Genomic DNA, 20,440 nt, shown 5'->3' with positions numbered 1-20,440 from the left:
TTCCCTATCTGTCACTCACTCGACGTTGGTGTCGATGTAGTGACACTAGGGGTCACTCTTGGGAGCCCGAGACACCTCTGGTCTTTGATAAAAGGCCAATGAAAATTGGCGAGTGGTATTTGCATGCCACTCCCCCGAACATACGGGTATAAAAGGAGCTGGTATGCAACCACTCATTCAGATTTTCTCTTCGGAGCCGAACGGTCATGCTCATTGAGCTGAATACTACTGTTCATTCACCTGCTGGATCTGACGGCGCATTTCAGCGGCTTCTCCCTCCTCTGCACTGGTGCACTGCAGAGAATGCCCCTGGGTGCTTCGGCAGAAAAACTAGAGAGTATATTTTCTGAAAGAGCATTTTTCCCCTCTAAAAGAGTATATATTTCTCTAAAAGAGCGCACACATGGAACGTCTTTTTAAAGACGCGTCTTTTTAAAGATGCTTTTCCGATTGTGTGTTATTCCTGGTTGTGCTCGTTATCTCTCGCCTTCTAACGGTCACGATCACTGTCTTTCGTGTCTGGGCACTGCTCACGCGGAGACAGCGTTCGTGGATGGTCACATTCTCATTGCGAGAATGTGTCCATGGCAACGTTGCGGTCGCGGCTCGCCTTCGTAAGGAAGCGAGCCACCCCAGAGGCTCCCGCCTCGGTCCTTTTACCCACGGGTTTGAGGCCAGCGCGGCTAGCACTGGGGGCGATTTGGGGACCCCAATGGGACCGCCTCCGCCGGGTATCCCCCCGCGGAACTCCCATCCCCCAGCACGCTCGTCTGCCCCGATCGGGCTTCCGGGTGAGTCCGCCGGCTCGTCTCACGGCGAGTTCGACCTCTTATTCGGAGCCCGCGAAAGTGATGAGCTCTCGAGCGCAGCATCGGAGAGCGGGCTCGTCCAGTCGGAAGCCTCAGCTGGGCTCCTCCCTTCGGGGTCGATCGCCCAGTCACAGGCTGACGCGGAGATGACGACATGCTTTCCCGGACAGCCGCGAGCGTCGGTTAGAGTGGATTTCACCGCTCTTCCCTGAACCCTCGCGGCTCTGTGATTGGTTCCTGGGCTCGCGGCGCCGCTCAAAGCCACGCCCCGCCCCGTTCCTTTCTTCCCGGAAGTGCATGAAGAGCTGACAAGATCGCGGGAGGCACCTTTTACTGCCCGGTCCCGATCTTTTCAGCTTCCCCGCTCTCACTACCCTCGATGGTGGGGCGGCCAAGGGTTATTCGGCAATCCCCCGGTGGATAAAGGCGCTCGCGGTGCACCTATGCCCGCAGAGCGCCGCCACCTGGCGTGGGTGCCCAAAGCCCCGTCCAAGGCCTGTAGGTTTACGTCGTCTCTGACGGTCGAAGCCTACGGCGCTGCTGGACAAGCCGCCTCCGCCCTGCACGCCATGGCTCTCCTGCAAGTCTGCCAAGGCGCTAAAGGAACTGCACGAGGGTAGTTCCGCCCCGGGATTGATGCAGGAACTGCGCTCGACGACCGACCTCGCTCTCCGAGCGACGGAGGTCACGGCACGGTCTCCCGGGCGGACGATGGCCACACTAGTGGTCCAGGAGCGCCACCTTTGGCTCAACCTGGTCAAGATGGGTGAGGCCAACAGGACACGATCCCTTGCTGCCCCCATTTTCCAGGAGGGCCTATTCGGCGACACTGTCGAGGACTTTGCCCAGCAGTTCTCGATGGTAGAGCAGTAGATGGGTGCTAGCCGGCTTGTCCTGCCCCGGCGTGGCTCAAGATCCCCCCATCTACTCATCGCCGAGGGCGTCCCCCTGCGGTGACTGCACCGGCTCCGCCGCAGCCCGCCCCTCCGGCCTGGCCCCGGCGTGGAGCCCACCGCAGGAAGCCGACGCCACCCGTCTCACAGCCGGCACCGAAGAACCCACGGAGGTCTTCGAAGCACCCCTGAGACGGGCGACCCAGGGACAACGAAACCCGCTGCTCTGGAGCTGGTAAGCAGATCTTCTTTTTGTTACCTTTTGCATTTAATTGCGCTGCATGCCCAAGTGGCTGCAGTACTCAAGAGCTCCGCAAGAGTGGTTTCCTTGTTCCCTGGGTCACATATTCGGTGTGTACGGCTGGCATCACGACCACCGTCCACCACTCCATTTGGCAGGTTGGCGCTCCAGCGGCGGTCTCCCGCCCTGAGCGCCCAGCTGTGGCACAAATCTGCCCCCGATGTGACAGTCTCCACGGGTCATGAGGACAGGCCTCTTCCTCCCCCGTCCCAGGCTGTTCCGGGGGTGGTCACAAGGAGCCAGGTAAGTGCTTCGATGTCCTCTGACTCAGCACAGCCACGATGGGGTGTGGCACCTCAGGCTCCGCCCCGCCGCGAGGCCCCACCCGCCGGTACATCCGATGACGTTGTCCCTTTGGTCCCCCTTGCGCGGAACTCGGGTGCATGGCTTGCGCTTTCCAGTCCGTCGCGAGGGCTGGTCCGGACCGTCCGACTCGGCTGCACGATTCACTTCGCTGGGCATCCGCCCAGGTCCAGCGGTGTCCACTTCACCTTGGTGAAAGATGGAAACGCTGCTACCTTGCGCGGAGATCGCTACCCTCCTACGGAAGGACGCGATAGAACCTGTCCCTCCAGCCGAGATGAAGAGGGGGTTTTACAGCCCCTACTTCATTGTACCGAAAAAAGGCGGTGGGTTGCGGCCAATCTTGGACCTGCGAGTACTGAACCGGGCCTTACACAGACTCCCGTTCAAGATGCTGACGCAAAGACGCATTCTAGCGAGCGTCCGGCATCAAGATTGGTTCGCGGCGGTAGACCCGAAGGATGCGTACTTTCACGTCTCGATCCTTCCTCGACACAGACCCTTCCTGCGGTTTGCGTTTGAGGGTCAGGCGTATCGGTACAAGTCCTCCCTTTCGGCCTGTCCCTGTCTCCTCGCGTCTTTACGAAGATCGCAGAGGCTGCCCTTGCCCCGTTAAGGGAGGTGGGCATTCGCATTCTCAACTATCTCGACGACTGGCTAATCCTAGCTCACTCTCGAGACGGGTTATGCGCACACAGGGACCTGGTGCTCTCACACCTCAGCCGACTAGGGCTTCGGGTCAGCTGGGAAAAGAGCAAGCTCCTCCCGGTTCAGAGCATCTCTTTTCTCGGTTTGGAGTTGGACTCAGTCTCCTTGACGGCGCACCTTATGAACGAGCGCGCCCAGTCGGTGCTGGCCTGTTTGAAGGCGTTCAAACAGAAAACAGCGGTTCCACTGAAACATTTTCAGAGGCTCCTGGGGCATATGGCGTCCTCGGCGGTGGCCACCCCGCTCGGGTTGATGCATATGAGGCCGCTTCAGCACTGGCTCCAGACTCGAGTCCCGAGACGGGCATGGCGCCACGGGACACACCGCGTGGCCATTACACCGGTCTGTCACCGTCTTTTCAGCCCTTGGACCGACCTCTCGTTTCTACGAGCAGGTGTTCCTCTAGAACTGGTCTCCAGGCGCATCATGGTCACGACAGACGCCTCCAAGACGGGCTGGGGCGCTGTTTGCAACGGGCATGCAGCCACCGGCCTCTGGACGGGTCCGCGGCTGCGTTGGCACATCAACTGCCTCGAGTTACTGGCAATTCTGCTCGCCCTGCGGAGGTTCCGGCCGTTGATCCAGGGCAAGCACGTGCTAGTTCGGACAGACAGCACGGCAGCGGTAGCATATGTCAACCGCCAAGGCGGTCTGCGCTCCCGCTGTATGTCACAACTCGCCCGCCGTCTCCTCCTCCGGAGTCAGCAGCACCTCAAGTCGCTGCGAGCCACTCATATCCCGGGCAACCTCAACGTTACAGCGGACGCGCTGTCACGGCAGGTTCCCCGCAGGGGAGAGTGGAGACTCCACCTTCAGGTGGTCCAGCTGATTTGGAGTCGATTCAGTCAGGCACAGGTGCACCTGTTTGCCTCCCAAGAATCCTCCCACTGCCCGCTCTGGTACGCCCTCACCGAGTCCTTCCTCGGCATAGACGCGCTGGCACAGCTGGTCCCCTGGCATTCGCAAATATGCGTTTTCCCCAGTGAGCCTGCTCGCACAGACCCTGTGCAAGGTCAGGGAGGACGAGGAGAAGGTCGTCCTGGTAAGCACCCTACTGGCCCGCCCAGACGTGGTGCGCGGACCTCACGCTCCTCGTGACAGCTCCCCCGGGCAAATTCCCCTGAGAAAGGCCCTTCTTTCTCAGGGAAGGGGCACCATTCGGCACCCGCGCCAAGACCTCTGGAATCTCCATGTCTGGCCCCTGGACGGGACGCGGAAGACCTAAGCCGTCTCCCACCTGCGGTGGTAGACACATTCACTCAGGCTAGGGCTCCCCCTACGAGGCGCCTGTATGCCTTTAAGTGGTGTCTGTTCGCTAAGTGGTGTTCTTCCCATCAGGAAGACCCCCAGAGGTGCGCAGTCAGATCAGTGCTTTCCTTCCTGCAAGAGAGGTTGGAAGGGAGGCTGTCCCCTTCCACCTTGAAGGTGTACGTTGCTGCCATAGCAGCACGCCATGACGCAGTCGACGGTGAGTCCTTAGGGAAGCATGATCTGATCATCAGGTTCCTAAGAGGCGCCAGGAGGCTGAATCCCTCCAGGCCACGCCTTGTTCCCTCATCGGACCTCTGTAGTTTTTCAGGGTCTACAGAGAGCCCCCTTTGAGTTTTGCAGTCAGCCGGGCTTAAGGCACTCTCCTTGAAGACTGCCCTCCTGACTGCGCTCACTTCCATCAAGAGGGTAGGTGACCTGCAAGCGTTCTCTGTCAGCGAAATGTGCCTGGAGTTCGGTCCGGGCTATTCTCACGTGATCCTGAGACCCCCGACCGGGCTATGTGCCCAAGGTTCCCACCACTCCTTTTAGAGACCAGGTGGTGAACCTGCAAGCGCTGCCCCAGGAGGAGGCAGACCCAGCCCTGGCGTTGCTGTGTCCGGTGCGCGCTTTGCGCATCTATTTGGATCGCACGCAGAGCTTTAGACTCTCTGAGCAGCTCTTTGTCTGCTTCGGTGCACAGCGGAAAGGAAGTGCTGTCTCCAAGCAGAGGATCGCCCACTGGCTCATTGACGCCATAACTATGGCATGTCTCGCCCAAAACATGCCGCCCCCGGTAGGGCTACGAGCCCATTCTACTCGTGGTGTAGCGGCTTCTTGGGCCCTGGCCAGAGGTGCCTCTCTAACAGACATTGCAGAGCAGCGGGCTGGGCAACACCCAACACCTTTGCAAGGTTTTACAACCTCCGGGTGGAACCGGTTTCGTCCCAGGTAGTGGCACGCAACACAAGCGGATAAGCCCGGGATAGCCGGCCGGGTGTATCGCTTGCACATAGCGCCTTCCACCTCCTTTTGAGCTGAAGACGTGCGCTGTTAATTCCCAGTAGTGTTCACAAAGGTTGTTCCCTGGTTGACTTCCTCCGAGCCCTGTGGCAGTCGAGTTTTCGGAGAGACTCGCTGCCGGCCCAGTACACGCGCTAACTAAGAGCCCGGTTCTGGGGTAGGTGCTCCGCATGTGGCGGTTCCCTGTAAGGCTAACCCCATGCAATCTATATCTTCCGCTAGTTCGTTTCCCTACTGGCAAACTGCGTCTTCCTTGGGCAGAGCCCCTCAGTCTCCATGTTGTAGTAACTCCTCCCCCATTGGGTAGGATCTACCTTGAAGGCTCTCCACATGGTTGGAAAGACCATGTGATGTATTCTTCCACTTAAATATCCCCCCTCTCTTGGGGCGAGGTGTGGTCTCCGCGGTGTCCTCCCCTTGGGAGGGACACCCCCCGACTAGACCTGGCGGCCCAGTCGGATAATCCCCCTTCTTTTTTAGGGAGTGGAAAAAGAGAAGGGGAAAGAGGCCATGACTGGGTTAAGCCTGTCTCTATCTCTGGGTAGTCGACTTGTCCCCAAAAAGGGCCGTTCGACACTCATAACTGTGTTGGGGGAGGTTACGTGTCGACCTGGTGTGCTGGCTATGAGGCACACAGCAAGTCTGCCCACCACACACCGCCAGTTCACGTAACACAGTTCAGCCTTGTGGCGTTTTGTATAGGGACCCCTAGTGTCACTACATCGACACCAACGTCGAGTGAGTGACAGATAGGGAACGTCATGGTTACTGGTGTAACCTCCGTTCCCTGATGGAGGGAACGAGACGTTGGTCCCTCCTGCCACAACGCTGAACTACCCGCTGAAATGGCCGGACCTTATATCGGCTCCTCAGCGTAAAACCTGAATGAGTGGTTGCATACCAGCTCCTTTTATACCCGTATGTTCGGGGGAGTGGCATGCAAATACCACTCGCCAATTTTCATTGGCCTTTTATCAAAGACCAGAGGTGTCTCGGGCTCCCAAGAGTGACCCCTAGTGTCACTACATCGACACCAACGTCTCGTTCCCTCCATCAGGGAACGGAGGTTACACCAGTAACCATGACGTTTTCTGTGATATCCCTCGTAGTATCCTCTTTGTTATTTTTCAGTTGACTCAGAATTCAACCCAATTATTCTGTTTTATAGAGAGAAAAAAGAAGAGGAGGAGGAATGGGAAGATGATGAAGGAAGAGAGGAAGACGATGCTGGAGTAAGAACCCGGCTCTTATTATGCTTTTAACTTCTGTAATGTGACACATTTCAGAGAGAAACAGAATATTAAGTGGTAAATAATGTAGGCCGGGACATTTTATCCATCAGGATTTGATCGAATTGTGGTTAATATGTTTTTTACCATCTGCAAGTAAATAAGGTCTGTTTGGGTTTCATGTTGTTTTTAATGCCTTTAGCTATTAGTGGACAGAGAAGAGCTTTTTTTCCTTAAAATCACCTGATTACAATTAGTACTTCCCTTGCATGGTCCCTTTGACATTTGTCTCAGAATTTTTATATTAGCTGTTTATCATTATTAATTCCACTCATAGAGTTTCCATGGATAGTCTCTCACCATCTTTCTTTTAACATTTCCTCTCTAATTTGTTCAGAATGACATGGATGACTGGGAAGAGAATGAAGAGTTGAGAGCAATTGAAGGGCTTGAGGGTAAATTCTATTCACTCCAACAATTTATATTCACATTGATTGTTAATGTATATGTGCATTTATTTAATATTAATTTTTTAATAATCTTTATGCTCTCTACAGGTATAGGCACACCTCTGAAAGTTGAAAGTTTTCAACCCAAAGAGAAAATCGTCCCTATTCCTGATGGAAGCTCCTTTTTCATCCTCGGAAAGAAAAACTGGTATGTTAAATATTATTAAAATGTATTATCTAGCTACTGACAAAGAAAATAAATGATGGTTACTAATAATGATCATTTTTCTCTCTGACCTGAAAATGACCACTTAGTCTCAGAGTGGCCTGCCACAACCTCATTCATCATCATTACTTCACCAACTTCATCCTCATCTTCATCATATTTAGTAGTTTTTCATTGGCTGCTGAAGATCCAATCAAAACTCATTCTGTCAGGAACGTTGTAAGTCTCTAGACTAGAGAAGAGGACTTAACTCAGAAAGCTTGAGGGCCAGTCTGTGTGCAGATCTTTCAGTATTCTCATTTTTCAGAAAAAAACATGCCTTAAAATGAGTATTTTAGCCAGACACAGCTCCACAAGGAGTACTGGCCCACCCAATCATGAGTTTGGTCCACCCCGGCAACCGCTCTCATCACCCACCAAACCCAACTGTCCGGCCCACCTATGGTCCACTTCACATCTTAGAGCTGGATCTTAGCCAAATGATTGCAGTAATATCCCATTTTGAGGTATACTTGTTCTGAAATACACTAAAATCAAGCACACAGACTGGCCCTCCAAAACTAGGATTTGATAGGCTTAATACAGTGAAACTCTCTCATCCTTGCTAGATAACTTTGCTCAAGAGCACAGTTGTAGCCACTATTCCCAAACAACTATCCTCCTTTACCCTGTAGAGGATGAACCCATCTTAAAGAAAAACATTTTGTTTAAATAAAGGGAATAGGTACAAAGACTATGCCTCTATTCTTCATTCCTGTCATTATGTCCTATGACAGATGTTGGGCTATGCTGATTATGTCTTTACCACCGTCTTCACCATTGAGATTATGTTGAAGGTAAACCACTGTTCATATCTTGCAAATGTTAAAATATTCATTCATTTACATTTGTACATTTGGCAGACAATTTTATCCAAAGTGGCTTATAGTGCATAGGTGATATGATTTTTTTAATCAGTCCATTTATTCCCTGTGAATTGAACCAATTACCTTGGCAATGCTAGTGCAACACACTACCAGAGTTGCGCTACAGTAACACATAAACAGATAAATAACAAATTTTAAATTGTTTTAGTAGTGGGGGTGCATCTGTACCCCTCTGTGGTTTTATTAACTCCCCCTTTGCAGTTTTATGTAATTTTAAATTAATGAAAGTGTGTAACTGTGTGTTGTTCAGATGACGGTGTATGGAGCTTTCCTTCATCAAGGTTCCTTCTGCAGAAACGCCTTCAACCTTCTGGACCTTCTCGTCGTCAGCGTTTCCCTTACCTCCTTCTTCTTGCAGTAAGTGTCACTTTTTATCCATCACTCAATTTATCCATCCATCCACCACTCCATTTCTCTGTCCATCCATCCACCCATCCATCCATCACTCCATACATCCATCACTCCATCCATCCTTCCATTTATCCATCCATCCATCACTCCATTTCTCCATTCATTCATCCGTCCATCCATCCATCCATTTATCCATTCATGCATCCCACTATCCATCTATCCATCCATCCTTCCATTTATCTATCTATCATCCATCCATCCATCACTCCATTTATTCATCCATCACTCCATTTATCCATCACTCCTTTCATTCATCCATCTGTCCTTCCATCCATCCATCCATCCATCCATTTATCTATTCATGCATCCCACCATCCATCTATCCATCCATCCATCCATCCATCCCTCCATTTATCCATCCATCCATCACTCCATCACTCCATTTATTCATCCATCACTCCATTTATCCATCACTCTATTTCTCCATTCATTCATCCATCCACCCATCCATCCTTCCATCACTCCATTTATTTATCCATGACTCCATCCATCCGTCTATTCATCCACCCATCCATCACTCCATCACTCCATTTATTCATCCATCACTCCATTTATCATCACTCCATTCATTCATCCATCCATCCTTCTATCGCTGCATTTATTCATCATCACTCAATTTATCCATTCATCCATCACTCCATTTCTTCATTCATTCATCCATCCATCTGTCCATCCATCCATCCTTCCATCACTCCATTTATCCATCCATCCATCACTTAATTTCTCCATTCATTCATTCATTCATTCATTCATTCATCCATCCATCCATTCATGCATACCTCTATCCATATATCTATCATCCATCCATCCTTCCATCACTCCATTTATTCATCCATCACTCATTTTATCCATCCATCCATCACTCCATTTCTCCATTCATCCATTCATCCATCCATCTGTCACTCTATTTATCTATCCATCCATCCAGCCATCTGTCACTCTATTTATCTATCCATCCATCACTCTATCCATTTAGCCATCCATCCATTTATCACTTCATTTATCCATCCATCCATCCATCCATTATTCGCCATAATAGACTATATCTGTACTTAGTTCGAGTGCCATTTCTGTGGTGAAGATTCTGCGAGTGCTGCGGGTGCTCAGGCCTCTTCGAGCCATTAACAGGGCAAAGGGACTCAAGGTACACTCCTGACTATCCAACAATAGTGTCTTTCCCTTGCTTTTTTCCAACTACTGTGATGTCATTATGGTAATATTTGAACATCCACTATATTATATTCATTATCTCAAAGCCTTCAATGAGTGTTGTCCTTTTGTATATTCAGAGTGTGATTCAGTGCGTGTTTGTGGCTATCCGCACTATCGGCAACATCCTCATTGTCACCACACTCCTCCAGTTCATGTTCGCTTGTATCGGTGTGCAGCTTTTCAAGGTACTTAAAGGAATTTTTCACCCAAAAATAATAATTATCTCTTCATTTACTCACCCTCATGTTGTCTCAAATGCGTAACACTTTCTTTCTTCTGCGAGACACAAACACATTTTTTTTTGAAGAATGTATGATGTGTATTTGTCCATACAGTGTAAGTCAGTGGTGTCAGTAGTCAATATTTAAAGCTCAGAAAAGGACATAAAGGCAGCATAAAAGTAATCCATACATCTCGTTTGGTTTAATTCATGTCTTCTGAAGCATTACAATTGCTAACAAAGCAATTCATTCATTTTTACCAAAAAGCTTAACTTCCACCCAGCTCTCCTATGCACGCTCATGAGAGAAGCTCATTCACACTTCCTCACACTTCACACATGTGCTTCCAGTTGTATTGCGCACATGCAGTGTGCATGCGTCAAACGTGAGGACATGTGAACGAGCTTCTCTCACGGGCATGCATAGGAGAGTTGAGTGAAAGTGAAGCTTTTTGTTGAATAAGGAATATATTTTTGTTGCTCTGTTTGTTCTTGCAGGGCCGATTCTACAGATGCACTGATGAGGCTAGACACACACCTGAAGAGTGCAAGTATGATGGTGTTTGTTTTTTGTTTAGGCATTTGACTTACATCTAATGAATTTCTCAATGACACCTTAGTGGGCTGTTTTCTGAGACCTGTGTGTGATTGTTTCAGGGGCACGTTTGTGGTGTTTAAAGACGGTGATATGAACCATCCAATGGTGAGGGAGAGAGTTTGGGAGAACAGTGACTTTAACTTTGACAATGTGCTGATGGGCATGCTCGCTCTCTTCACCGTCTCTACTTTTGAGGGTTGGCCACAGTGAGTGCGATAAACATCCAACAAAACATATTAGGGTGTAGCACTGATATTGCATGTTCTAAATTTAATAATATTTTTTTGCACAGGCTCTTGTACAAATCCATCGACGCTAATGCAGAGAACAGAGGGCCCATCTATAACTATCGTGTGGAGATCTCCATCTTCTTCATCATCTACATAATCATCATCGCCTTCTTTATGATGAACATCTTTGTGGGTTTTGTCATTATCACCTTCCGTGAACAAGGAGAGGCCGAATTCAAAAACTGTGAACTAAACAAAAATCAAGTTAGTCTCAATTCTGTTTTATTAGTTATTTTGAAAAAAGGTGATTCTAGATTATATTTATTTTCATCAGTGTCTGACAGGTCTAGGCGATTTAGCTCAATATTGATGCCTTTGCTTTGAAATGGCTTTTTTCTAATCAGAGGAACCATCATTTTAACCAAACACCCAATGTAGCCATTAGATTCATAGAATTATATTTTCACTTTCAGTTATATGCACCAATTTATCAATACATAGAAATAAACAGCAGGAACTAAAAACGGTTCAAGGAACGGAAATGGAAATTCACATATTTTTCAATTGTTCCGAAGTGAAAACATCCTGGTTACTTTCGTAACCTCCGTTCCCTGATGGAGGGAACGAGACATTGTGTCGATGTAGTGACACTATGGGTCACTATTGAGAGCCCCAAACACCTCTGCTTTTTTGAAAAAAGGCCAATGAGAATTGGCGAGTGGAATTTGCATGCCACTCCCCCGGACATACGGATATAAAAGGAGCTGGTATGCAACCACTCATTCAGGTTTTGTGCTGAGGAGCCGAGACCGGGTCCTGGCCATTTCAGTGGGTAGTTCAGTGTTGTGGCAAGAGGGACACAACATCTCGTTCCCTCCATCAGGGAACGGAGGTTACGAAAGTAACCAGGACGTTCCCTATCTGTCACTCACTGGATGTAGTGACACTAGGGGTCCCTATACAAAATGCCACAACTATCTGAACTGTGTTACATGAACTGGTGGTGTGTGACAGGCAGACCGCTGTGTGCCTCGGAGCCAGCACACCAGGCCGTCATGTAACCTCCCCCAATGCTCTGAGCGTCGAATGGTCCATCAGGAACAAGTCGACTGCCCAACTATAGGGACAGGCTAACCCAGACGAGGCCTCTTTTCCCTCTGTTTTCTCCCTAAAAAGAGTGGAATTTGTTAACTGACTGGGAGCCATAAGTGTCTGTGTCGAGGGGTGTCCCTCCCAAGGGGAAGACACCGCGGAGACCACACCCCACCCAAAAGTCTTGTCAGAAGTATGTCATGTGGAGAGGTCCCATGGTAGGTCCTACCCAAAGGGGGAGGAGTTTCTACAGAGCATGGCGACCGGGGGCAGAGGGGCCTCTGCCCAAGGAAGACGCAGTTTGCCAACAGGGAAATGATTCTGTGGAAAATATGGTCGCCTTCGGGGAACCAGCACATGTGGAGCACCTACCTCAGTACAGGGGCTCATTAGCGCACGTACTGGGCCGGTCAGCGAGTTTCTCTGCAAACTCAACTGCCAGAGGGCTAAGAAGGAAAGTCATCTGTGAACACGACTGGGAGTCAAGAGCGCACGTCTTCACCTCAAGGGAGGGGAAAGGCGCTATGTGCAAGCGGTATACCTGGCTAGCTGTCCCGGAACTTCCCTGCTCGTGCCTGCCAATACACGGGACGAGACCGGCTCAACCCGGATATTGTAGAACCTCGCAAAGGTGTTGGTGTTGCCCAGCCCACTGCTCTGCAGATGTCTGCCAAAGAGGCGCCACTGGCCAGGGCCCAGGAGGCCGCCACACTCCTGGTAGAGTGGGCTCGTAACCCCGCAGGGGGTGGCATATCCTGAGACTGATATGCCATCACGATGGCGTCAATGACCCAGTGGGCAATCCTCTGTTTGGAGACAGCACTTCCTTTCCGCTGTCCACCAAAGCAGACAAAGAGCTACTCGGAGCTTCTAAGGCTCTGCGTTCGATCCAAATAGATGCGTAAAGCTCACACTGGACACAGCAACGCCAAGGCTGGTTCTGCCTCCTCCTGGGGCAGCGCTTGCAGGTTCACCACCTGATCCCTAAAAGGGATCGTGGGAACCTTGGGCACATAGCCCGGTCGGGTCTCAGGATCACATAAAAGTAACCCAGACCAAACTCCAGGCACGATTCGCTGACAGAGAACTCCTGAAGTGCAGTCAGGAGGGCAGTCTTCAAAGAGAGTGCCTTAAGCTCAGCTGACTCCAAAGGCTCAAAGGGAGCTCCCTGTAGACCCGAAGGACTACAGAGAGGTCCCACGAGGGGACGAGGCGCGGTCTGGAGGGATTCAACCTCCTAGCGCCTCTCAGGAACCTGATGATCAAGTCGTGCTTCCCCAAGTACTTACCATCTACTGCATCGTGATAAGCTGAAATAGCGGCTACATACACCTTCAAGGTGGAGGGGAACAGCCACCCCTCCAGCCTCTCCTGCAGGAAGGAAAGCACTGGAGCGTGAGATCCGAGAACCACGTCTGGGTGGGCCAGTATGTTGCTACTAGAACGACCTGCTCCTCGTCCTCCCTGACCTTGCACAGGGTCTTTGCAAGTAGGCTCACTGGGGGAAACGCATATTTGCGTAGTCCAGGGGGCCAGCTGTGTGCCAGTGCATCTATACCAAGGGGTACCTCGGCTAGGGCGTACCAAAGCGGGCAGTGGGAGGATTCCCGTGAAGCAAACAGGTCTACCTGTGCTCGACCGAATCGACTCCAAATCAGCTGGACCACATGAGGGTGGAGTCTCCAATCTCCCCTGAGGGTAACCTGACATGACAGCGTGGCCGCTGCGGTGTTGAGGTCACCTGGGATGTGAGTGGCTCATAGCGACTTGTGGCTCTGCTGACTCCAGAGGAGGAGACAGCAGGCGAGTTGTGACATGCAACGGGAGCATAGACCACCTTGACGGTTGATGAATGCTACCGTTGCTGTGTTGTCCATCTGGACCAACACGTGCTTGCCCTGGATCAATGGGCGGAACCTCCGCAGGGTGAGCAGTACTGCCAACAACTCTAGGCAGTTGATGTGCCAATGCAGCCGTGGGCCAGTCCAGCAGCTGGTGGCTGTGTGCCCATTGCATCCAGCACCCCAGCCTGTCTTGGAGGTGTCTGTTGTAACCACAATGTGCCTGGAGACCTGCTCTAGGGGAACCCCTGCCCATAGAAATGCAAGGTCGGTCCAAGGGCTGAAGAAGCGGTGACAGATCGGCGTGATGGTCACGCGATGTGTCCCGTGGTGCCATGCCCATCTCGGGACTCAAGTCTGAAGCCAGTGCTGAAGCGGTCTCATGCATCAACCCGAGCGGTGTGGCTGCCACTGAGGATGCCATATGCCCCTGGAGCCTCTGAAAAAGTTTTAGTGGAACCGCTGTCTTCAGACAGTTCAGCACCGACTGCGTGCTCTCGTTCGTGAGGCGCGCTCTCATTGAGAATGAGTCCAACTCCAAACCAAGAAAAGAGATGCTCTGAACTGGGGAGAGCTTGCTCTTTTCCCAGTTGACCCGAAGCCCCAGTCAGCTGAGGTGCCGGAGCACGAGGTCCCTGTGTGCGCACAGCAACTCTTGAGAGTGAGCTAGGATTAGCCAGTCGTCGAGATAGTTGAGGATTTGGACGCCCACTTCCCTTAGCGGGGCAAGGGATACCTCTGCGATCTTTGTGAAGACGCAAGGGGACAAGGACAGGCCGAAGGGGAGGACCTTATATTGGTACGCCTGGCCTTCGAAGGCAAACCGCAGGAAGGGTCTGTGTCGATGTAAGACCAAGACGTGGCAGTACGCATCCTTCAGGTCTACCACCGTGAACCGATCTTGATGCCGGATGCTCGTTAGAGTGCGTTTTTGCATTAGCATCTTGGACGGGAGTCTGTGCAAAGCCCGGTTCAGTACTCGCCGTTCCATGTTTGGTCACAACCCACCGCCTTTCTTCGGTACGATGAAGTAAGGGCTGTAGAACCCTTTCTTCATCTCGGCTGGAGGGACAGGCTCTATCGCACCCTTGCGCAGAAGGGTAGCGATTTCTTCACGCAAGGTAGTGCCGTTCTCGCCCTTCACCGAGGTGAAAGGACGCCGGTGAACCTGGGCGGGCACCTGGTGAACTGAATCGCGTAGCCGAAATGGGACGGTGGTCGGTGGTCGTGATAATGGCTGTGCGCACCGGATATGTGACCCAGGAGACGAGGGAACCATTCTTTTGTCAGGCTTTTGGGTGCCGCAGCCTCCTGGGCATGCGGCAACAAAAGATTCTCCTCCCGGCCCTCCACCGGGGGATGGAGTGGTCTGTCAACCAGCCCCAGAGAAGTGGGTCTCCTCGCCCCTGGGTCACCCATCTCGGGGGCGCTTCAAAGCCTTCCCCGGGCTCTTAGCGGCCAGCCGCGAGACAGGTGGCGTCTGCTTCCTGCGCTCTGACCTTCATCGCCCGGAGAGCGAGGTCGGTCGCCGAGCGCAGTTCCTGCATCAATCCCAGGTCAGAACTACCCTTGTGCAGTTCTTTTAGCACCTTGGCTTGGTGTACTTGCAGGAAAGCCATGGCGTGCAGGGCGGAGGTGGCTTGTCCAGCGGCACTGCAGGCCACAGTCGTCAGGAACGACGTAAACCTACAGGCCCTGGACGGGAGTTTCAGGTGCCCGTGCCAGGTGGTGGCGCTCTGCGGACACTGCGAGCGTCACGAGCAGAAAGAAGAAAGGAAAGGAGGCGGGCGTGGCTGTGGGCGGTGCCCCAAGCCCAGGAACCAATCGTCAAGCCACGAGGGTTCAGGGAAGAGTGGAGGGTTCCACTCTAACCCGACGCTTGCGGCCGCCCGGGAAAGCATATCCGTCATTTCTGCATCTGCGTGAGACTGGGCGACCATTCCTGAAGGAGGAAGCCCAGCTGAAGCCTCTGCATCAGACTGGACGAGTCCACTCTCCAATGCTGCGCTCGATAACTCATCGACTTCCCGAGCTCCGAACAAGAAGTCGAACTCATGCTGAGACGAGCCGGCAGTCTCGTGCGATAACCTGATTGAGGCAAGGGAGCGTGCTGGGGAATGGGAGGTCCGTAGAGGGATACCCGCGGAGGTGGTCCCATTGATGTCCCCAAATCACCCCCAGTGCTAACCGACACGGCCTCAAACCCGCAGGTAGAAGGACCGGTGCGGGGAGCAAGCCTTACGAAAGCAAGCCGCGACTGCAATGGTCATGTTCTCGCAATGAGGACATGTCTCATCCACGAATGATGTTTCTACGTGGGCAGTGCCCAGACACATAAGACAGCGAACATGGCCGTCAGAAGCGGAGAGATAAGTCATCTTTAAAAAGACGTTCCGTGTGTGTGCCGCTCTTTTTGTGAATGAAAATATACTCTTTTAGAATATACTCTCTTATTTTCACTCTGCTGAAGCACCCAGGGGCGTTCTCTGCACTCCACGGGTGCAGAGGGGGAGAGGCCGCTGAAATGCACTGTAAATCCAGCAGTTTTGAGGTGCGTCTTTAGAGGGAATTGAATTCAGTCCACTGAAGAGAAAGAGAAGAGAAAATCTGAACGAGTGGTTGCATACTAGCTCCTTTTATACCCGTATGTCCGGGGGAGTGGCATGCAAATTCCACTTGCCAATTCTCATTGGCCTTTTTTCAAAAAAGCAGAGGTGTTTGGGGCTCCCAAGAGTGACCCCTAGTGTCACTACATCAACACAATGTCGAGTGAGTGACAGATAGGGAACTTTATTTTTAAAAGCTGGTAGTTAATTTTATTCAGATAATTTTTTTATGAAATCATATATCAAAGGATTTGAGACTTTTTTATCAACTATACAATATATAATTACAACTTACATGCACAGTTAATCCAAAAAAATAATGCAGCTAAAAAGTACATTTCTTAGTTGTTTACAAGTCTTCACTGAATTATTGTTAGATTTGATGCATAAATACAGATTTGATACTGCGGTGTATTGACTGAGAAGCAGATTTGTAAATAAAATAAAATTATCCATACAGTTTATGGTTTTATTTAGGCAGTACTTTGTGATAATGTTCTGTTTCTAATGGCTTATTAAAGCTAAAGAGCAATGATTGTTTGCATGGTCTGTGCATGCGCTTTCTGTGGGTACACCGAGGTTTAAAAAAAAAAATAAAAAATTCAGCGCACATATGGTGACGTTTAGTCCAAAAGTGCCTATGCCACCCTACTGCCATTTTAAAAACTTTATTAACCATAAAGGATTTTGTATTTTTTATATAAACTTTTATTTCATTCTGACTGGTTACCATTTGGAAAGGAGGCTGTGGAACTAAAAAAATACTGTTTCTTTTCAGAGCGAACCGAAATAAAAAACATTTTGTTTTTAGTGCCTTATAAAGAGTCATATTTACCAACATACATTTTACTAAAACATTTTAAGAAATTTAACATGCCACAGTGAGACTTCGTGGACATTTCTGAGTATTGATGAATCAGAGTTTTGAACTGACACATAAAATGGACAGTTTGAACTGATTCACATAAATGAATCGAATTTTCCAACTCTAAAATTTTTGCTTCTGAAGTTTAAATGAGAAGGTTTTAGAGCATTTCTGTCTTAATGCTGTGATAATCGTGAGTTGTGAAACAAGGAAGAATCTCGAAACTAGTCTAATGACAGTATTTAAGAAACTTAATGACCAACAAAAAACTTAAAATCATTGTGATATACCCAATGCTGCCTGCAAAATCATCACAAAAATGTAGTGAAAATTTCATCTCCCAGCCATTACTCTTGTAATCACACTTCATTTCCATCATTCACTCAACCCCATTGTTTTATCTCTCCTTATGTTGCTTGTTCTTTGTCTCATTGTATCTCTCTCTTTCCTTTGCTCATAGAGACAGTGTGTCTATTATGCATTGAAAGCTCAACCTATTAAGATTTACATACCCAAAAACCCCTCTCAACTCAAATTCTGGAAGATCATCAATTCCTCTCAGTTTGAATACATCATGTTTTTGCTCATTCTGCTCAACACACTCACACTGGCTGTACAGGTACACTCACGGACCTAAACATTTTTTATATACCCTAACCCATTACATTAACCTAACCCTCATAGAAACCTTTTGGTGTTTTTAGATTTTGATACTAATCATTATTTAGTATGTTTATTAAGCTGTTTGAATTGTGTGGACAGCAGGGAGGTCCTCACAATGTACAGTAGGGAATTTCCACATTATGTGGTCATTTTGGTCCTCACAATGTAGGTGAAAGAGAAACACAAAGATACACTACCTGATTAAGCATGGGAGTAAGTTTGGACCATGCAATATGAATAATGAATCACACTATGCTTAAAAGAGTAGCTCTTACACCATTCTCACACTCGCATGTACACTAATGGACTTTCATGTCTGTGACCACACAGCACTACGAGCAGTCAAAACTCTTCAACTTTGTGATGGATATCCTAAACATGATCTTCACCACACTCTTCACTGTTGAGATGATAATCAAACTTCTCGCTCTGAGACCTTATGTGAGACCTGCTACACACTTTACCCCACTTTACAGCTCCAGTGCTCTTTGCTTTTCAAATGATTTGCAATGCAGTCTAACTATTTAAATAACTACCAGAAGTGTGCAGTGCCTTTATGTTTGCTTTTTTCTTGTCTCTCTCTCTCTCTATCGCTTTCTGGCACTTTGTTTTGGTTTACAGCACTATTTTATAGATGCCTGGAACTCTTTTGATGCGTTGATAGTGGTGGGAAGTTTGGTGGACATCATGATCGCAGAGTTTAGTGTATGTAACCATGAATTTTTGAAAACTATATCTAATCTGTGAGAGCATCTAATGGATGTGTTCGTCAAATTTTACACTACATGGCCAAAAGTATGTGGACACCTAACCACCACACCCATATGTGCTTGTTGAACATTAAATGTCCAAACCATCTGCATCAATTACTCCCTTTGCTACCAACAGCTTCCACTCTTCTGGTTCAGTTTTCCACTGAATAAAAAAAAGTCAGTGGCTATTTGCACCAAGTGTAAATAGCAACAATACATCTTCTTTGCACTAAGTGCAAACTGGGTTAGATGCTATTTACATCCCTAATGAAATAATAACATACAGTATAGGGGCATTAATGCCGTGTGTTTACTGTGTTTATTTAGATTCCCACAGACACCCTACACCAACCCCTAAACCTAACCTAAACCTTCCATTACAAAAATGTACCATGGTTTTACTACAGTAACCATTGTATCACCATTTTATTTAGTTGTAAAATCATAGTAACCACAAAATTAAACATGGCTGGATGGTTACTATATCAACACCATATTACTGTAGTAACACCATTGTTAACTGTATTAAACTTATGGCTTCCGCCAAAAAACATGTTCACTACAATATTACTATAGTAAAACTATGGTTAATTTTACCCGGATTAAACCTTTCTCTCAACTCCCCGACCATCACCATGACCAAATCACTGCCTTTATATTTGTTGTTATACATAGTATTAAAGAAAACAGAATGTGAAAAAAGGGACAAAAGGCAGATTAGAACCCGGGTCTTCCGCACGATAAAGCACATCCACACTGTTGTAACACCCCACGCCACTTTCAGTTCAGTGGGTGTAGGTCTGGATTTGTGGAGGCCAGTCAAGATCTCCACACCACACTCAGTAAATCATTTCTTTCTGGACTTCGCTTCGTGTACAGGAGCATAGTCATGCAGGTACAGGAAAAGACCCTCTCAAAACTGTTGCCACAAAGTTGGAAGTACACAATTCTCTAGAATGGCATTGTTTGCCATAGCATTAAGGTTTGTCTTTACTGGAATTACTGGAAAAGTGAAGCCTGTTAATTAGAAAGGGTTGTCCACATGCTTTTAGAAATGTGGTGTAAATGTGGTCCAAATACAAAGGAAATGTAGTCATTGTGGTATTTTGGTGCTATGGTGATTATATGAGACACACATTTTTCAATAACCTTTATATTTTGTGATCTCTGCCTCTCTTTTCTACTCACCTGTGTGCATTTGGGACCTCCTGTTGCTCTCTCAGGGTGGAGGAGGCCATGGTGAGGTAAGAATATGCCACAGAGAAGATCCACTCTCACACATGCATGATTACACATCAGTACTGGTGGTGTGATGTGCTAATTTTCATTTGTTTTCCTGTGTAAACGTGCTAAATGGATGTCTGTGACTGCCATGTCTCGCTGTTTTTCCAGTATCTTGTGCAAGAGCACCATATTTTTAAGATGGCGTGTAGAGTTTTAAAGAACTTCGACTTGAGACAACTGCATTCTACTCTATTTGTAGTGCTGTGCCACCCCCTTTTTTTACCGCAAGGACACGTGGTGTGAACGGCCCCTAAGAGTTGCATATGGAAATTATGTCTATTATGATTGGGAAATCTCTTTGCATGTGAAATAAGTAACAATGCTTACTTACAAGTCAAATATTGTTGGCCCTAGTGTCAGTAACTGCCTCTTAAACATCTGCATTGCAGTGTGACAGGTTCACATAACAATCCACACTGAAATGTGCCACAGAGACACTTAAAGGTATAGTTCACACAAAAATAAAAATTCTCTTATAATTTACTCACCCTCATGCTGTCCCAGATGTGTATGAATTTCTTTCTTCTGCAGAACACAAACGAAGATTTTTA

The 20,440-nt window shown here is 48.8% G+C and overlaps 1 protein-coding gene across 1 annotated transcript in view; it reads left to right on the top strand.

Moving 5' to 3' along the window:
* Window positions 1-20,440, top strand: part of cacna1fa (calcium channel, voltage-dependent, L type, alpha 1F subunit a) — a 66,732-nt gene that overhangs the window by 19,392 nt on the left and 26,900 nt on the right. The window contains exons 17-31 of the mRNA XM_051653718.1: window positions 6,454-6,517; window positions 6,912-6,969; window positions 7,072-7,171; window positions 7,279-7,408; window positions 7,966-8,025; window positions 8,366-8,472; window positions 9,583-9,670; window positions 9,816-9,923; window positions 10,457-10,509; window positions 10,616-10,762; window positions 10,849-11,050; window positions 17,651-17,809; window positions 18,184-18,294; window positions 18,475-18,558; window positions 19,829-19,849. Of these exons, the coding sequence (XP_051509678.1) occupies window positions 6,454-6,517; window positions 6,912-6,969; window positions 7,072-7,171; window positions 7,279-7,408; window positions 7,966-8,025; window positions 8,366-8,472; window positions 9,583-9,670; window positions 9,816-9,923; window positions 10,457-10,509; window positions 10,616-10,762; window positions 10,849-11,050; window positions 17,651-17,809; window positions 18,184-18,294; window positions 18,475-18,558; window positions 19,829-19,849 (1,492 nt within the window). The remainder of the gene's footprint in view (window positions 1-6,453; window positions 6,518-6,911; window positions 6,970-7,071; window positions 7,172-7,278; window positions 7,409-7,965; window positions 8,026-8,365; window positions 8,473-9,582; window positions 9,671-9,815; window positions 9,924-10,456; window positions 10,510-10,615; window positions 10,763-10,848; window positions 11,051-17,650; window positions 17,810-18,183; window positions 18,295-18,474; window positions 18,559-19,828; window positions 19,850-20,440) is intronic.

Source organism: Myxocyprinus asiaticus, chromosome 24, assembly GCF_019703515.2.
Source record: "Myxocyprinus asiaticus isolate MX2 ecotype Aquarium Trade chromosome 24, UBuf_Myxa_2, whole genome shotgun sequence".
Taxonomy (NCBI): domain Eukaryota; kingdom Metazoa; phylum Chordata; class Actinopteri; order Cypriniformes; family Catostomidae; genus Myxocyprinus; species Myxocyprinus asiaticus.
Note: the sequence above shows the minus strand (reverse complement) of the source record. Positions and strands in the feature narration are given on the sequence as shown.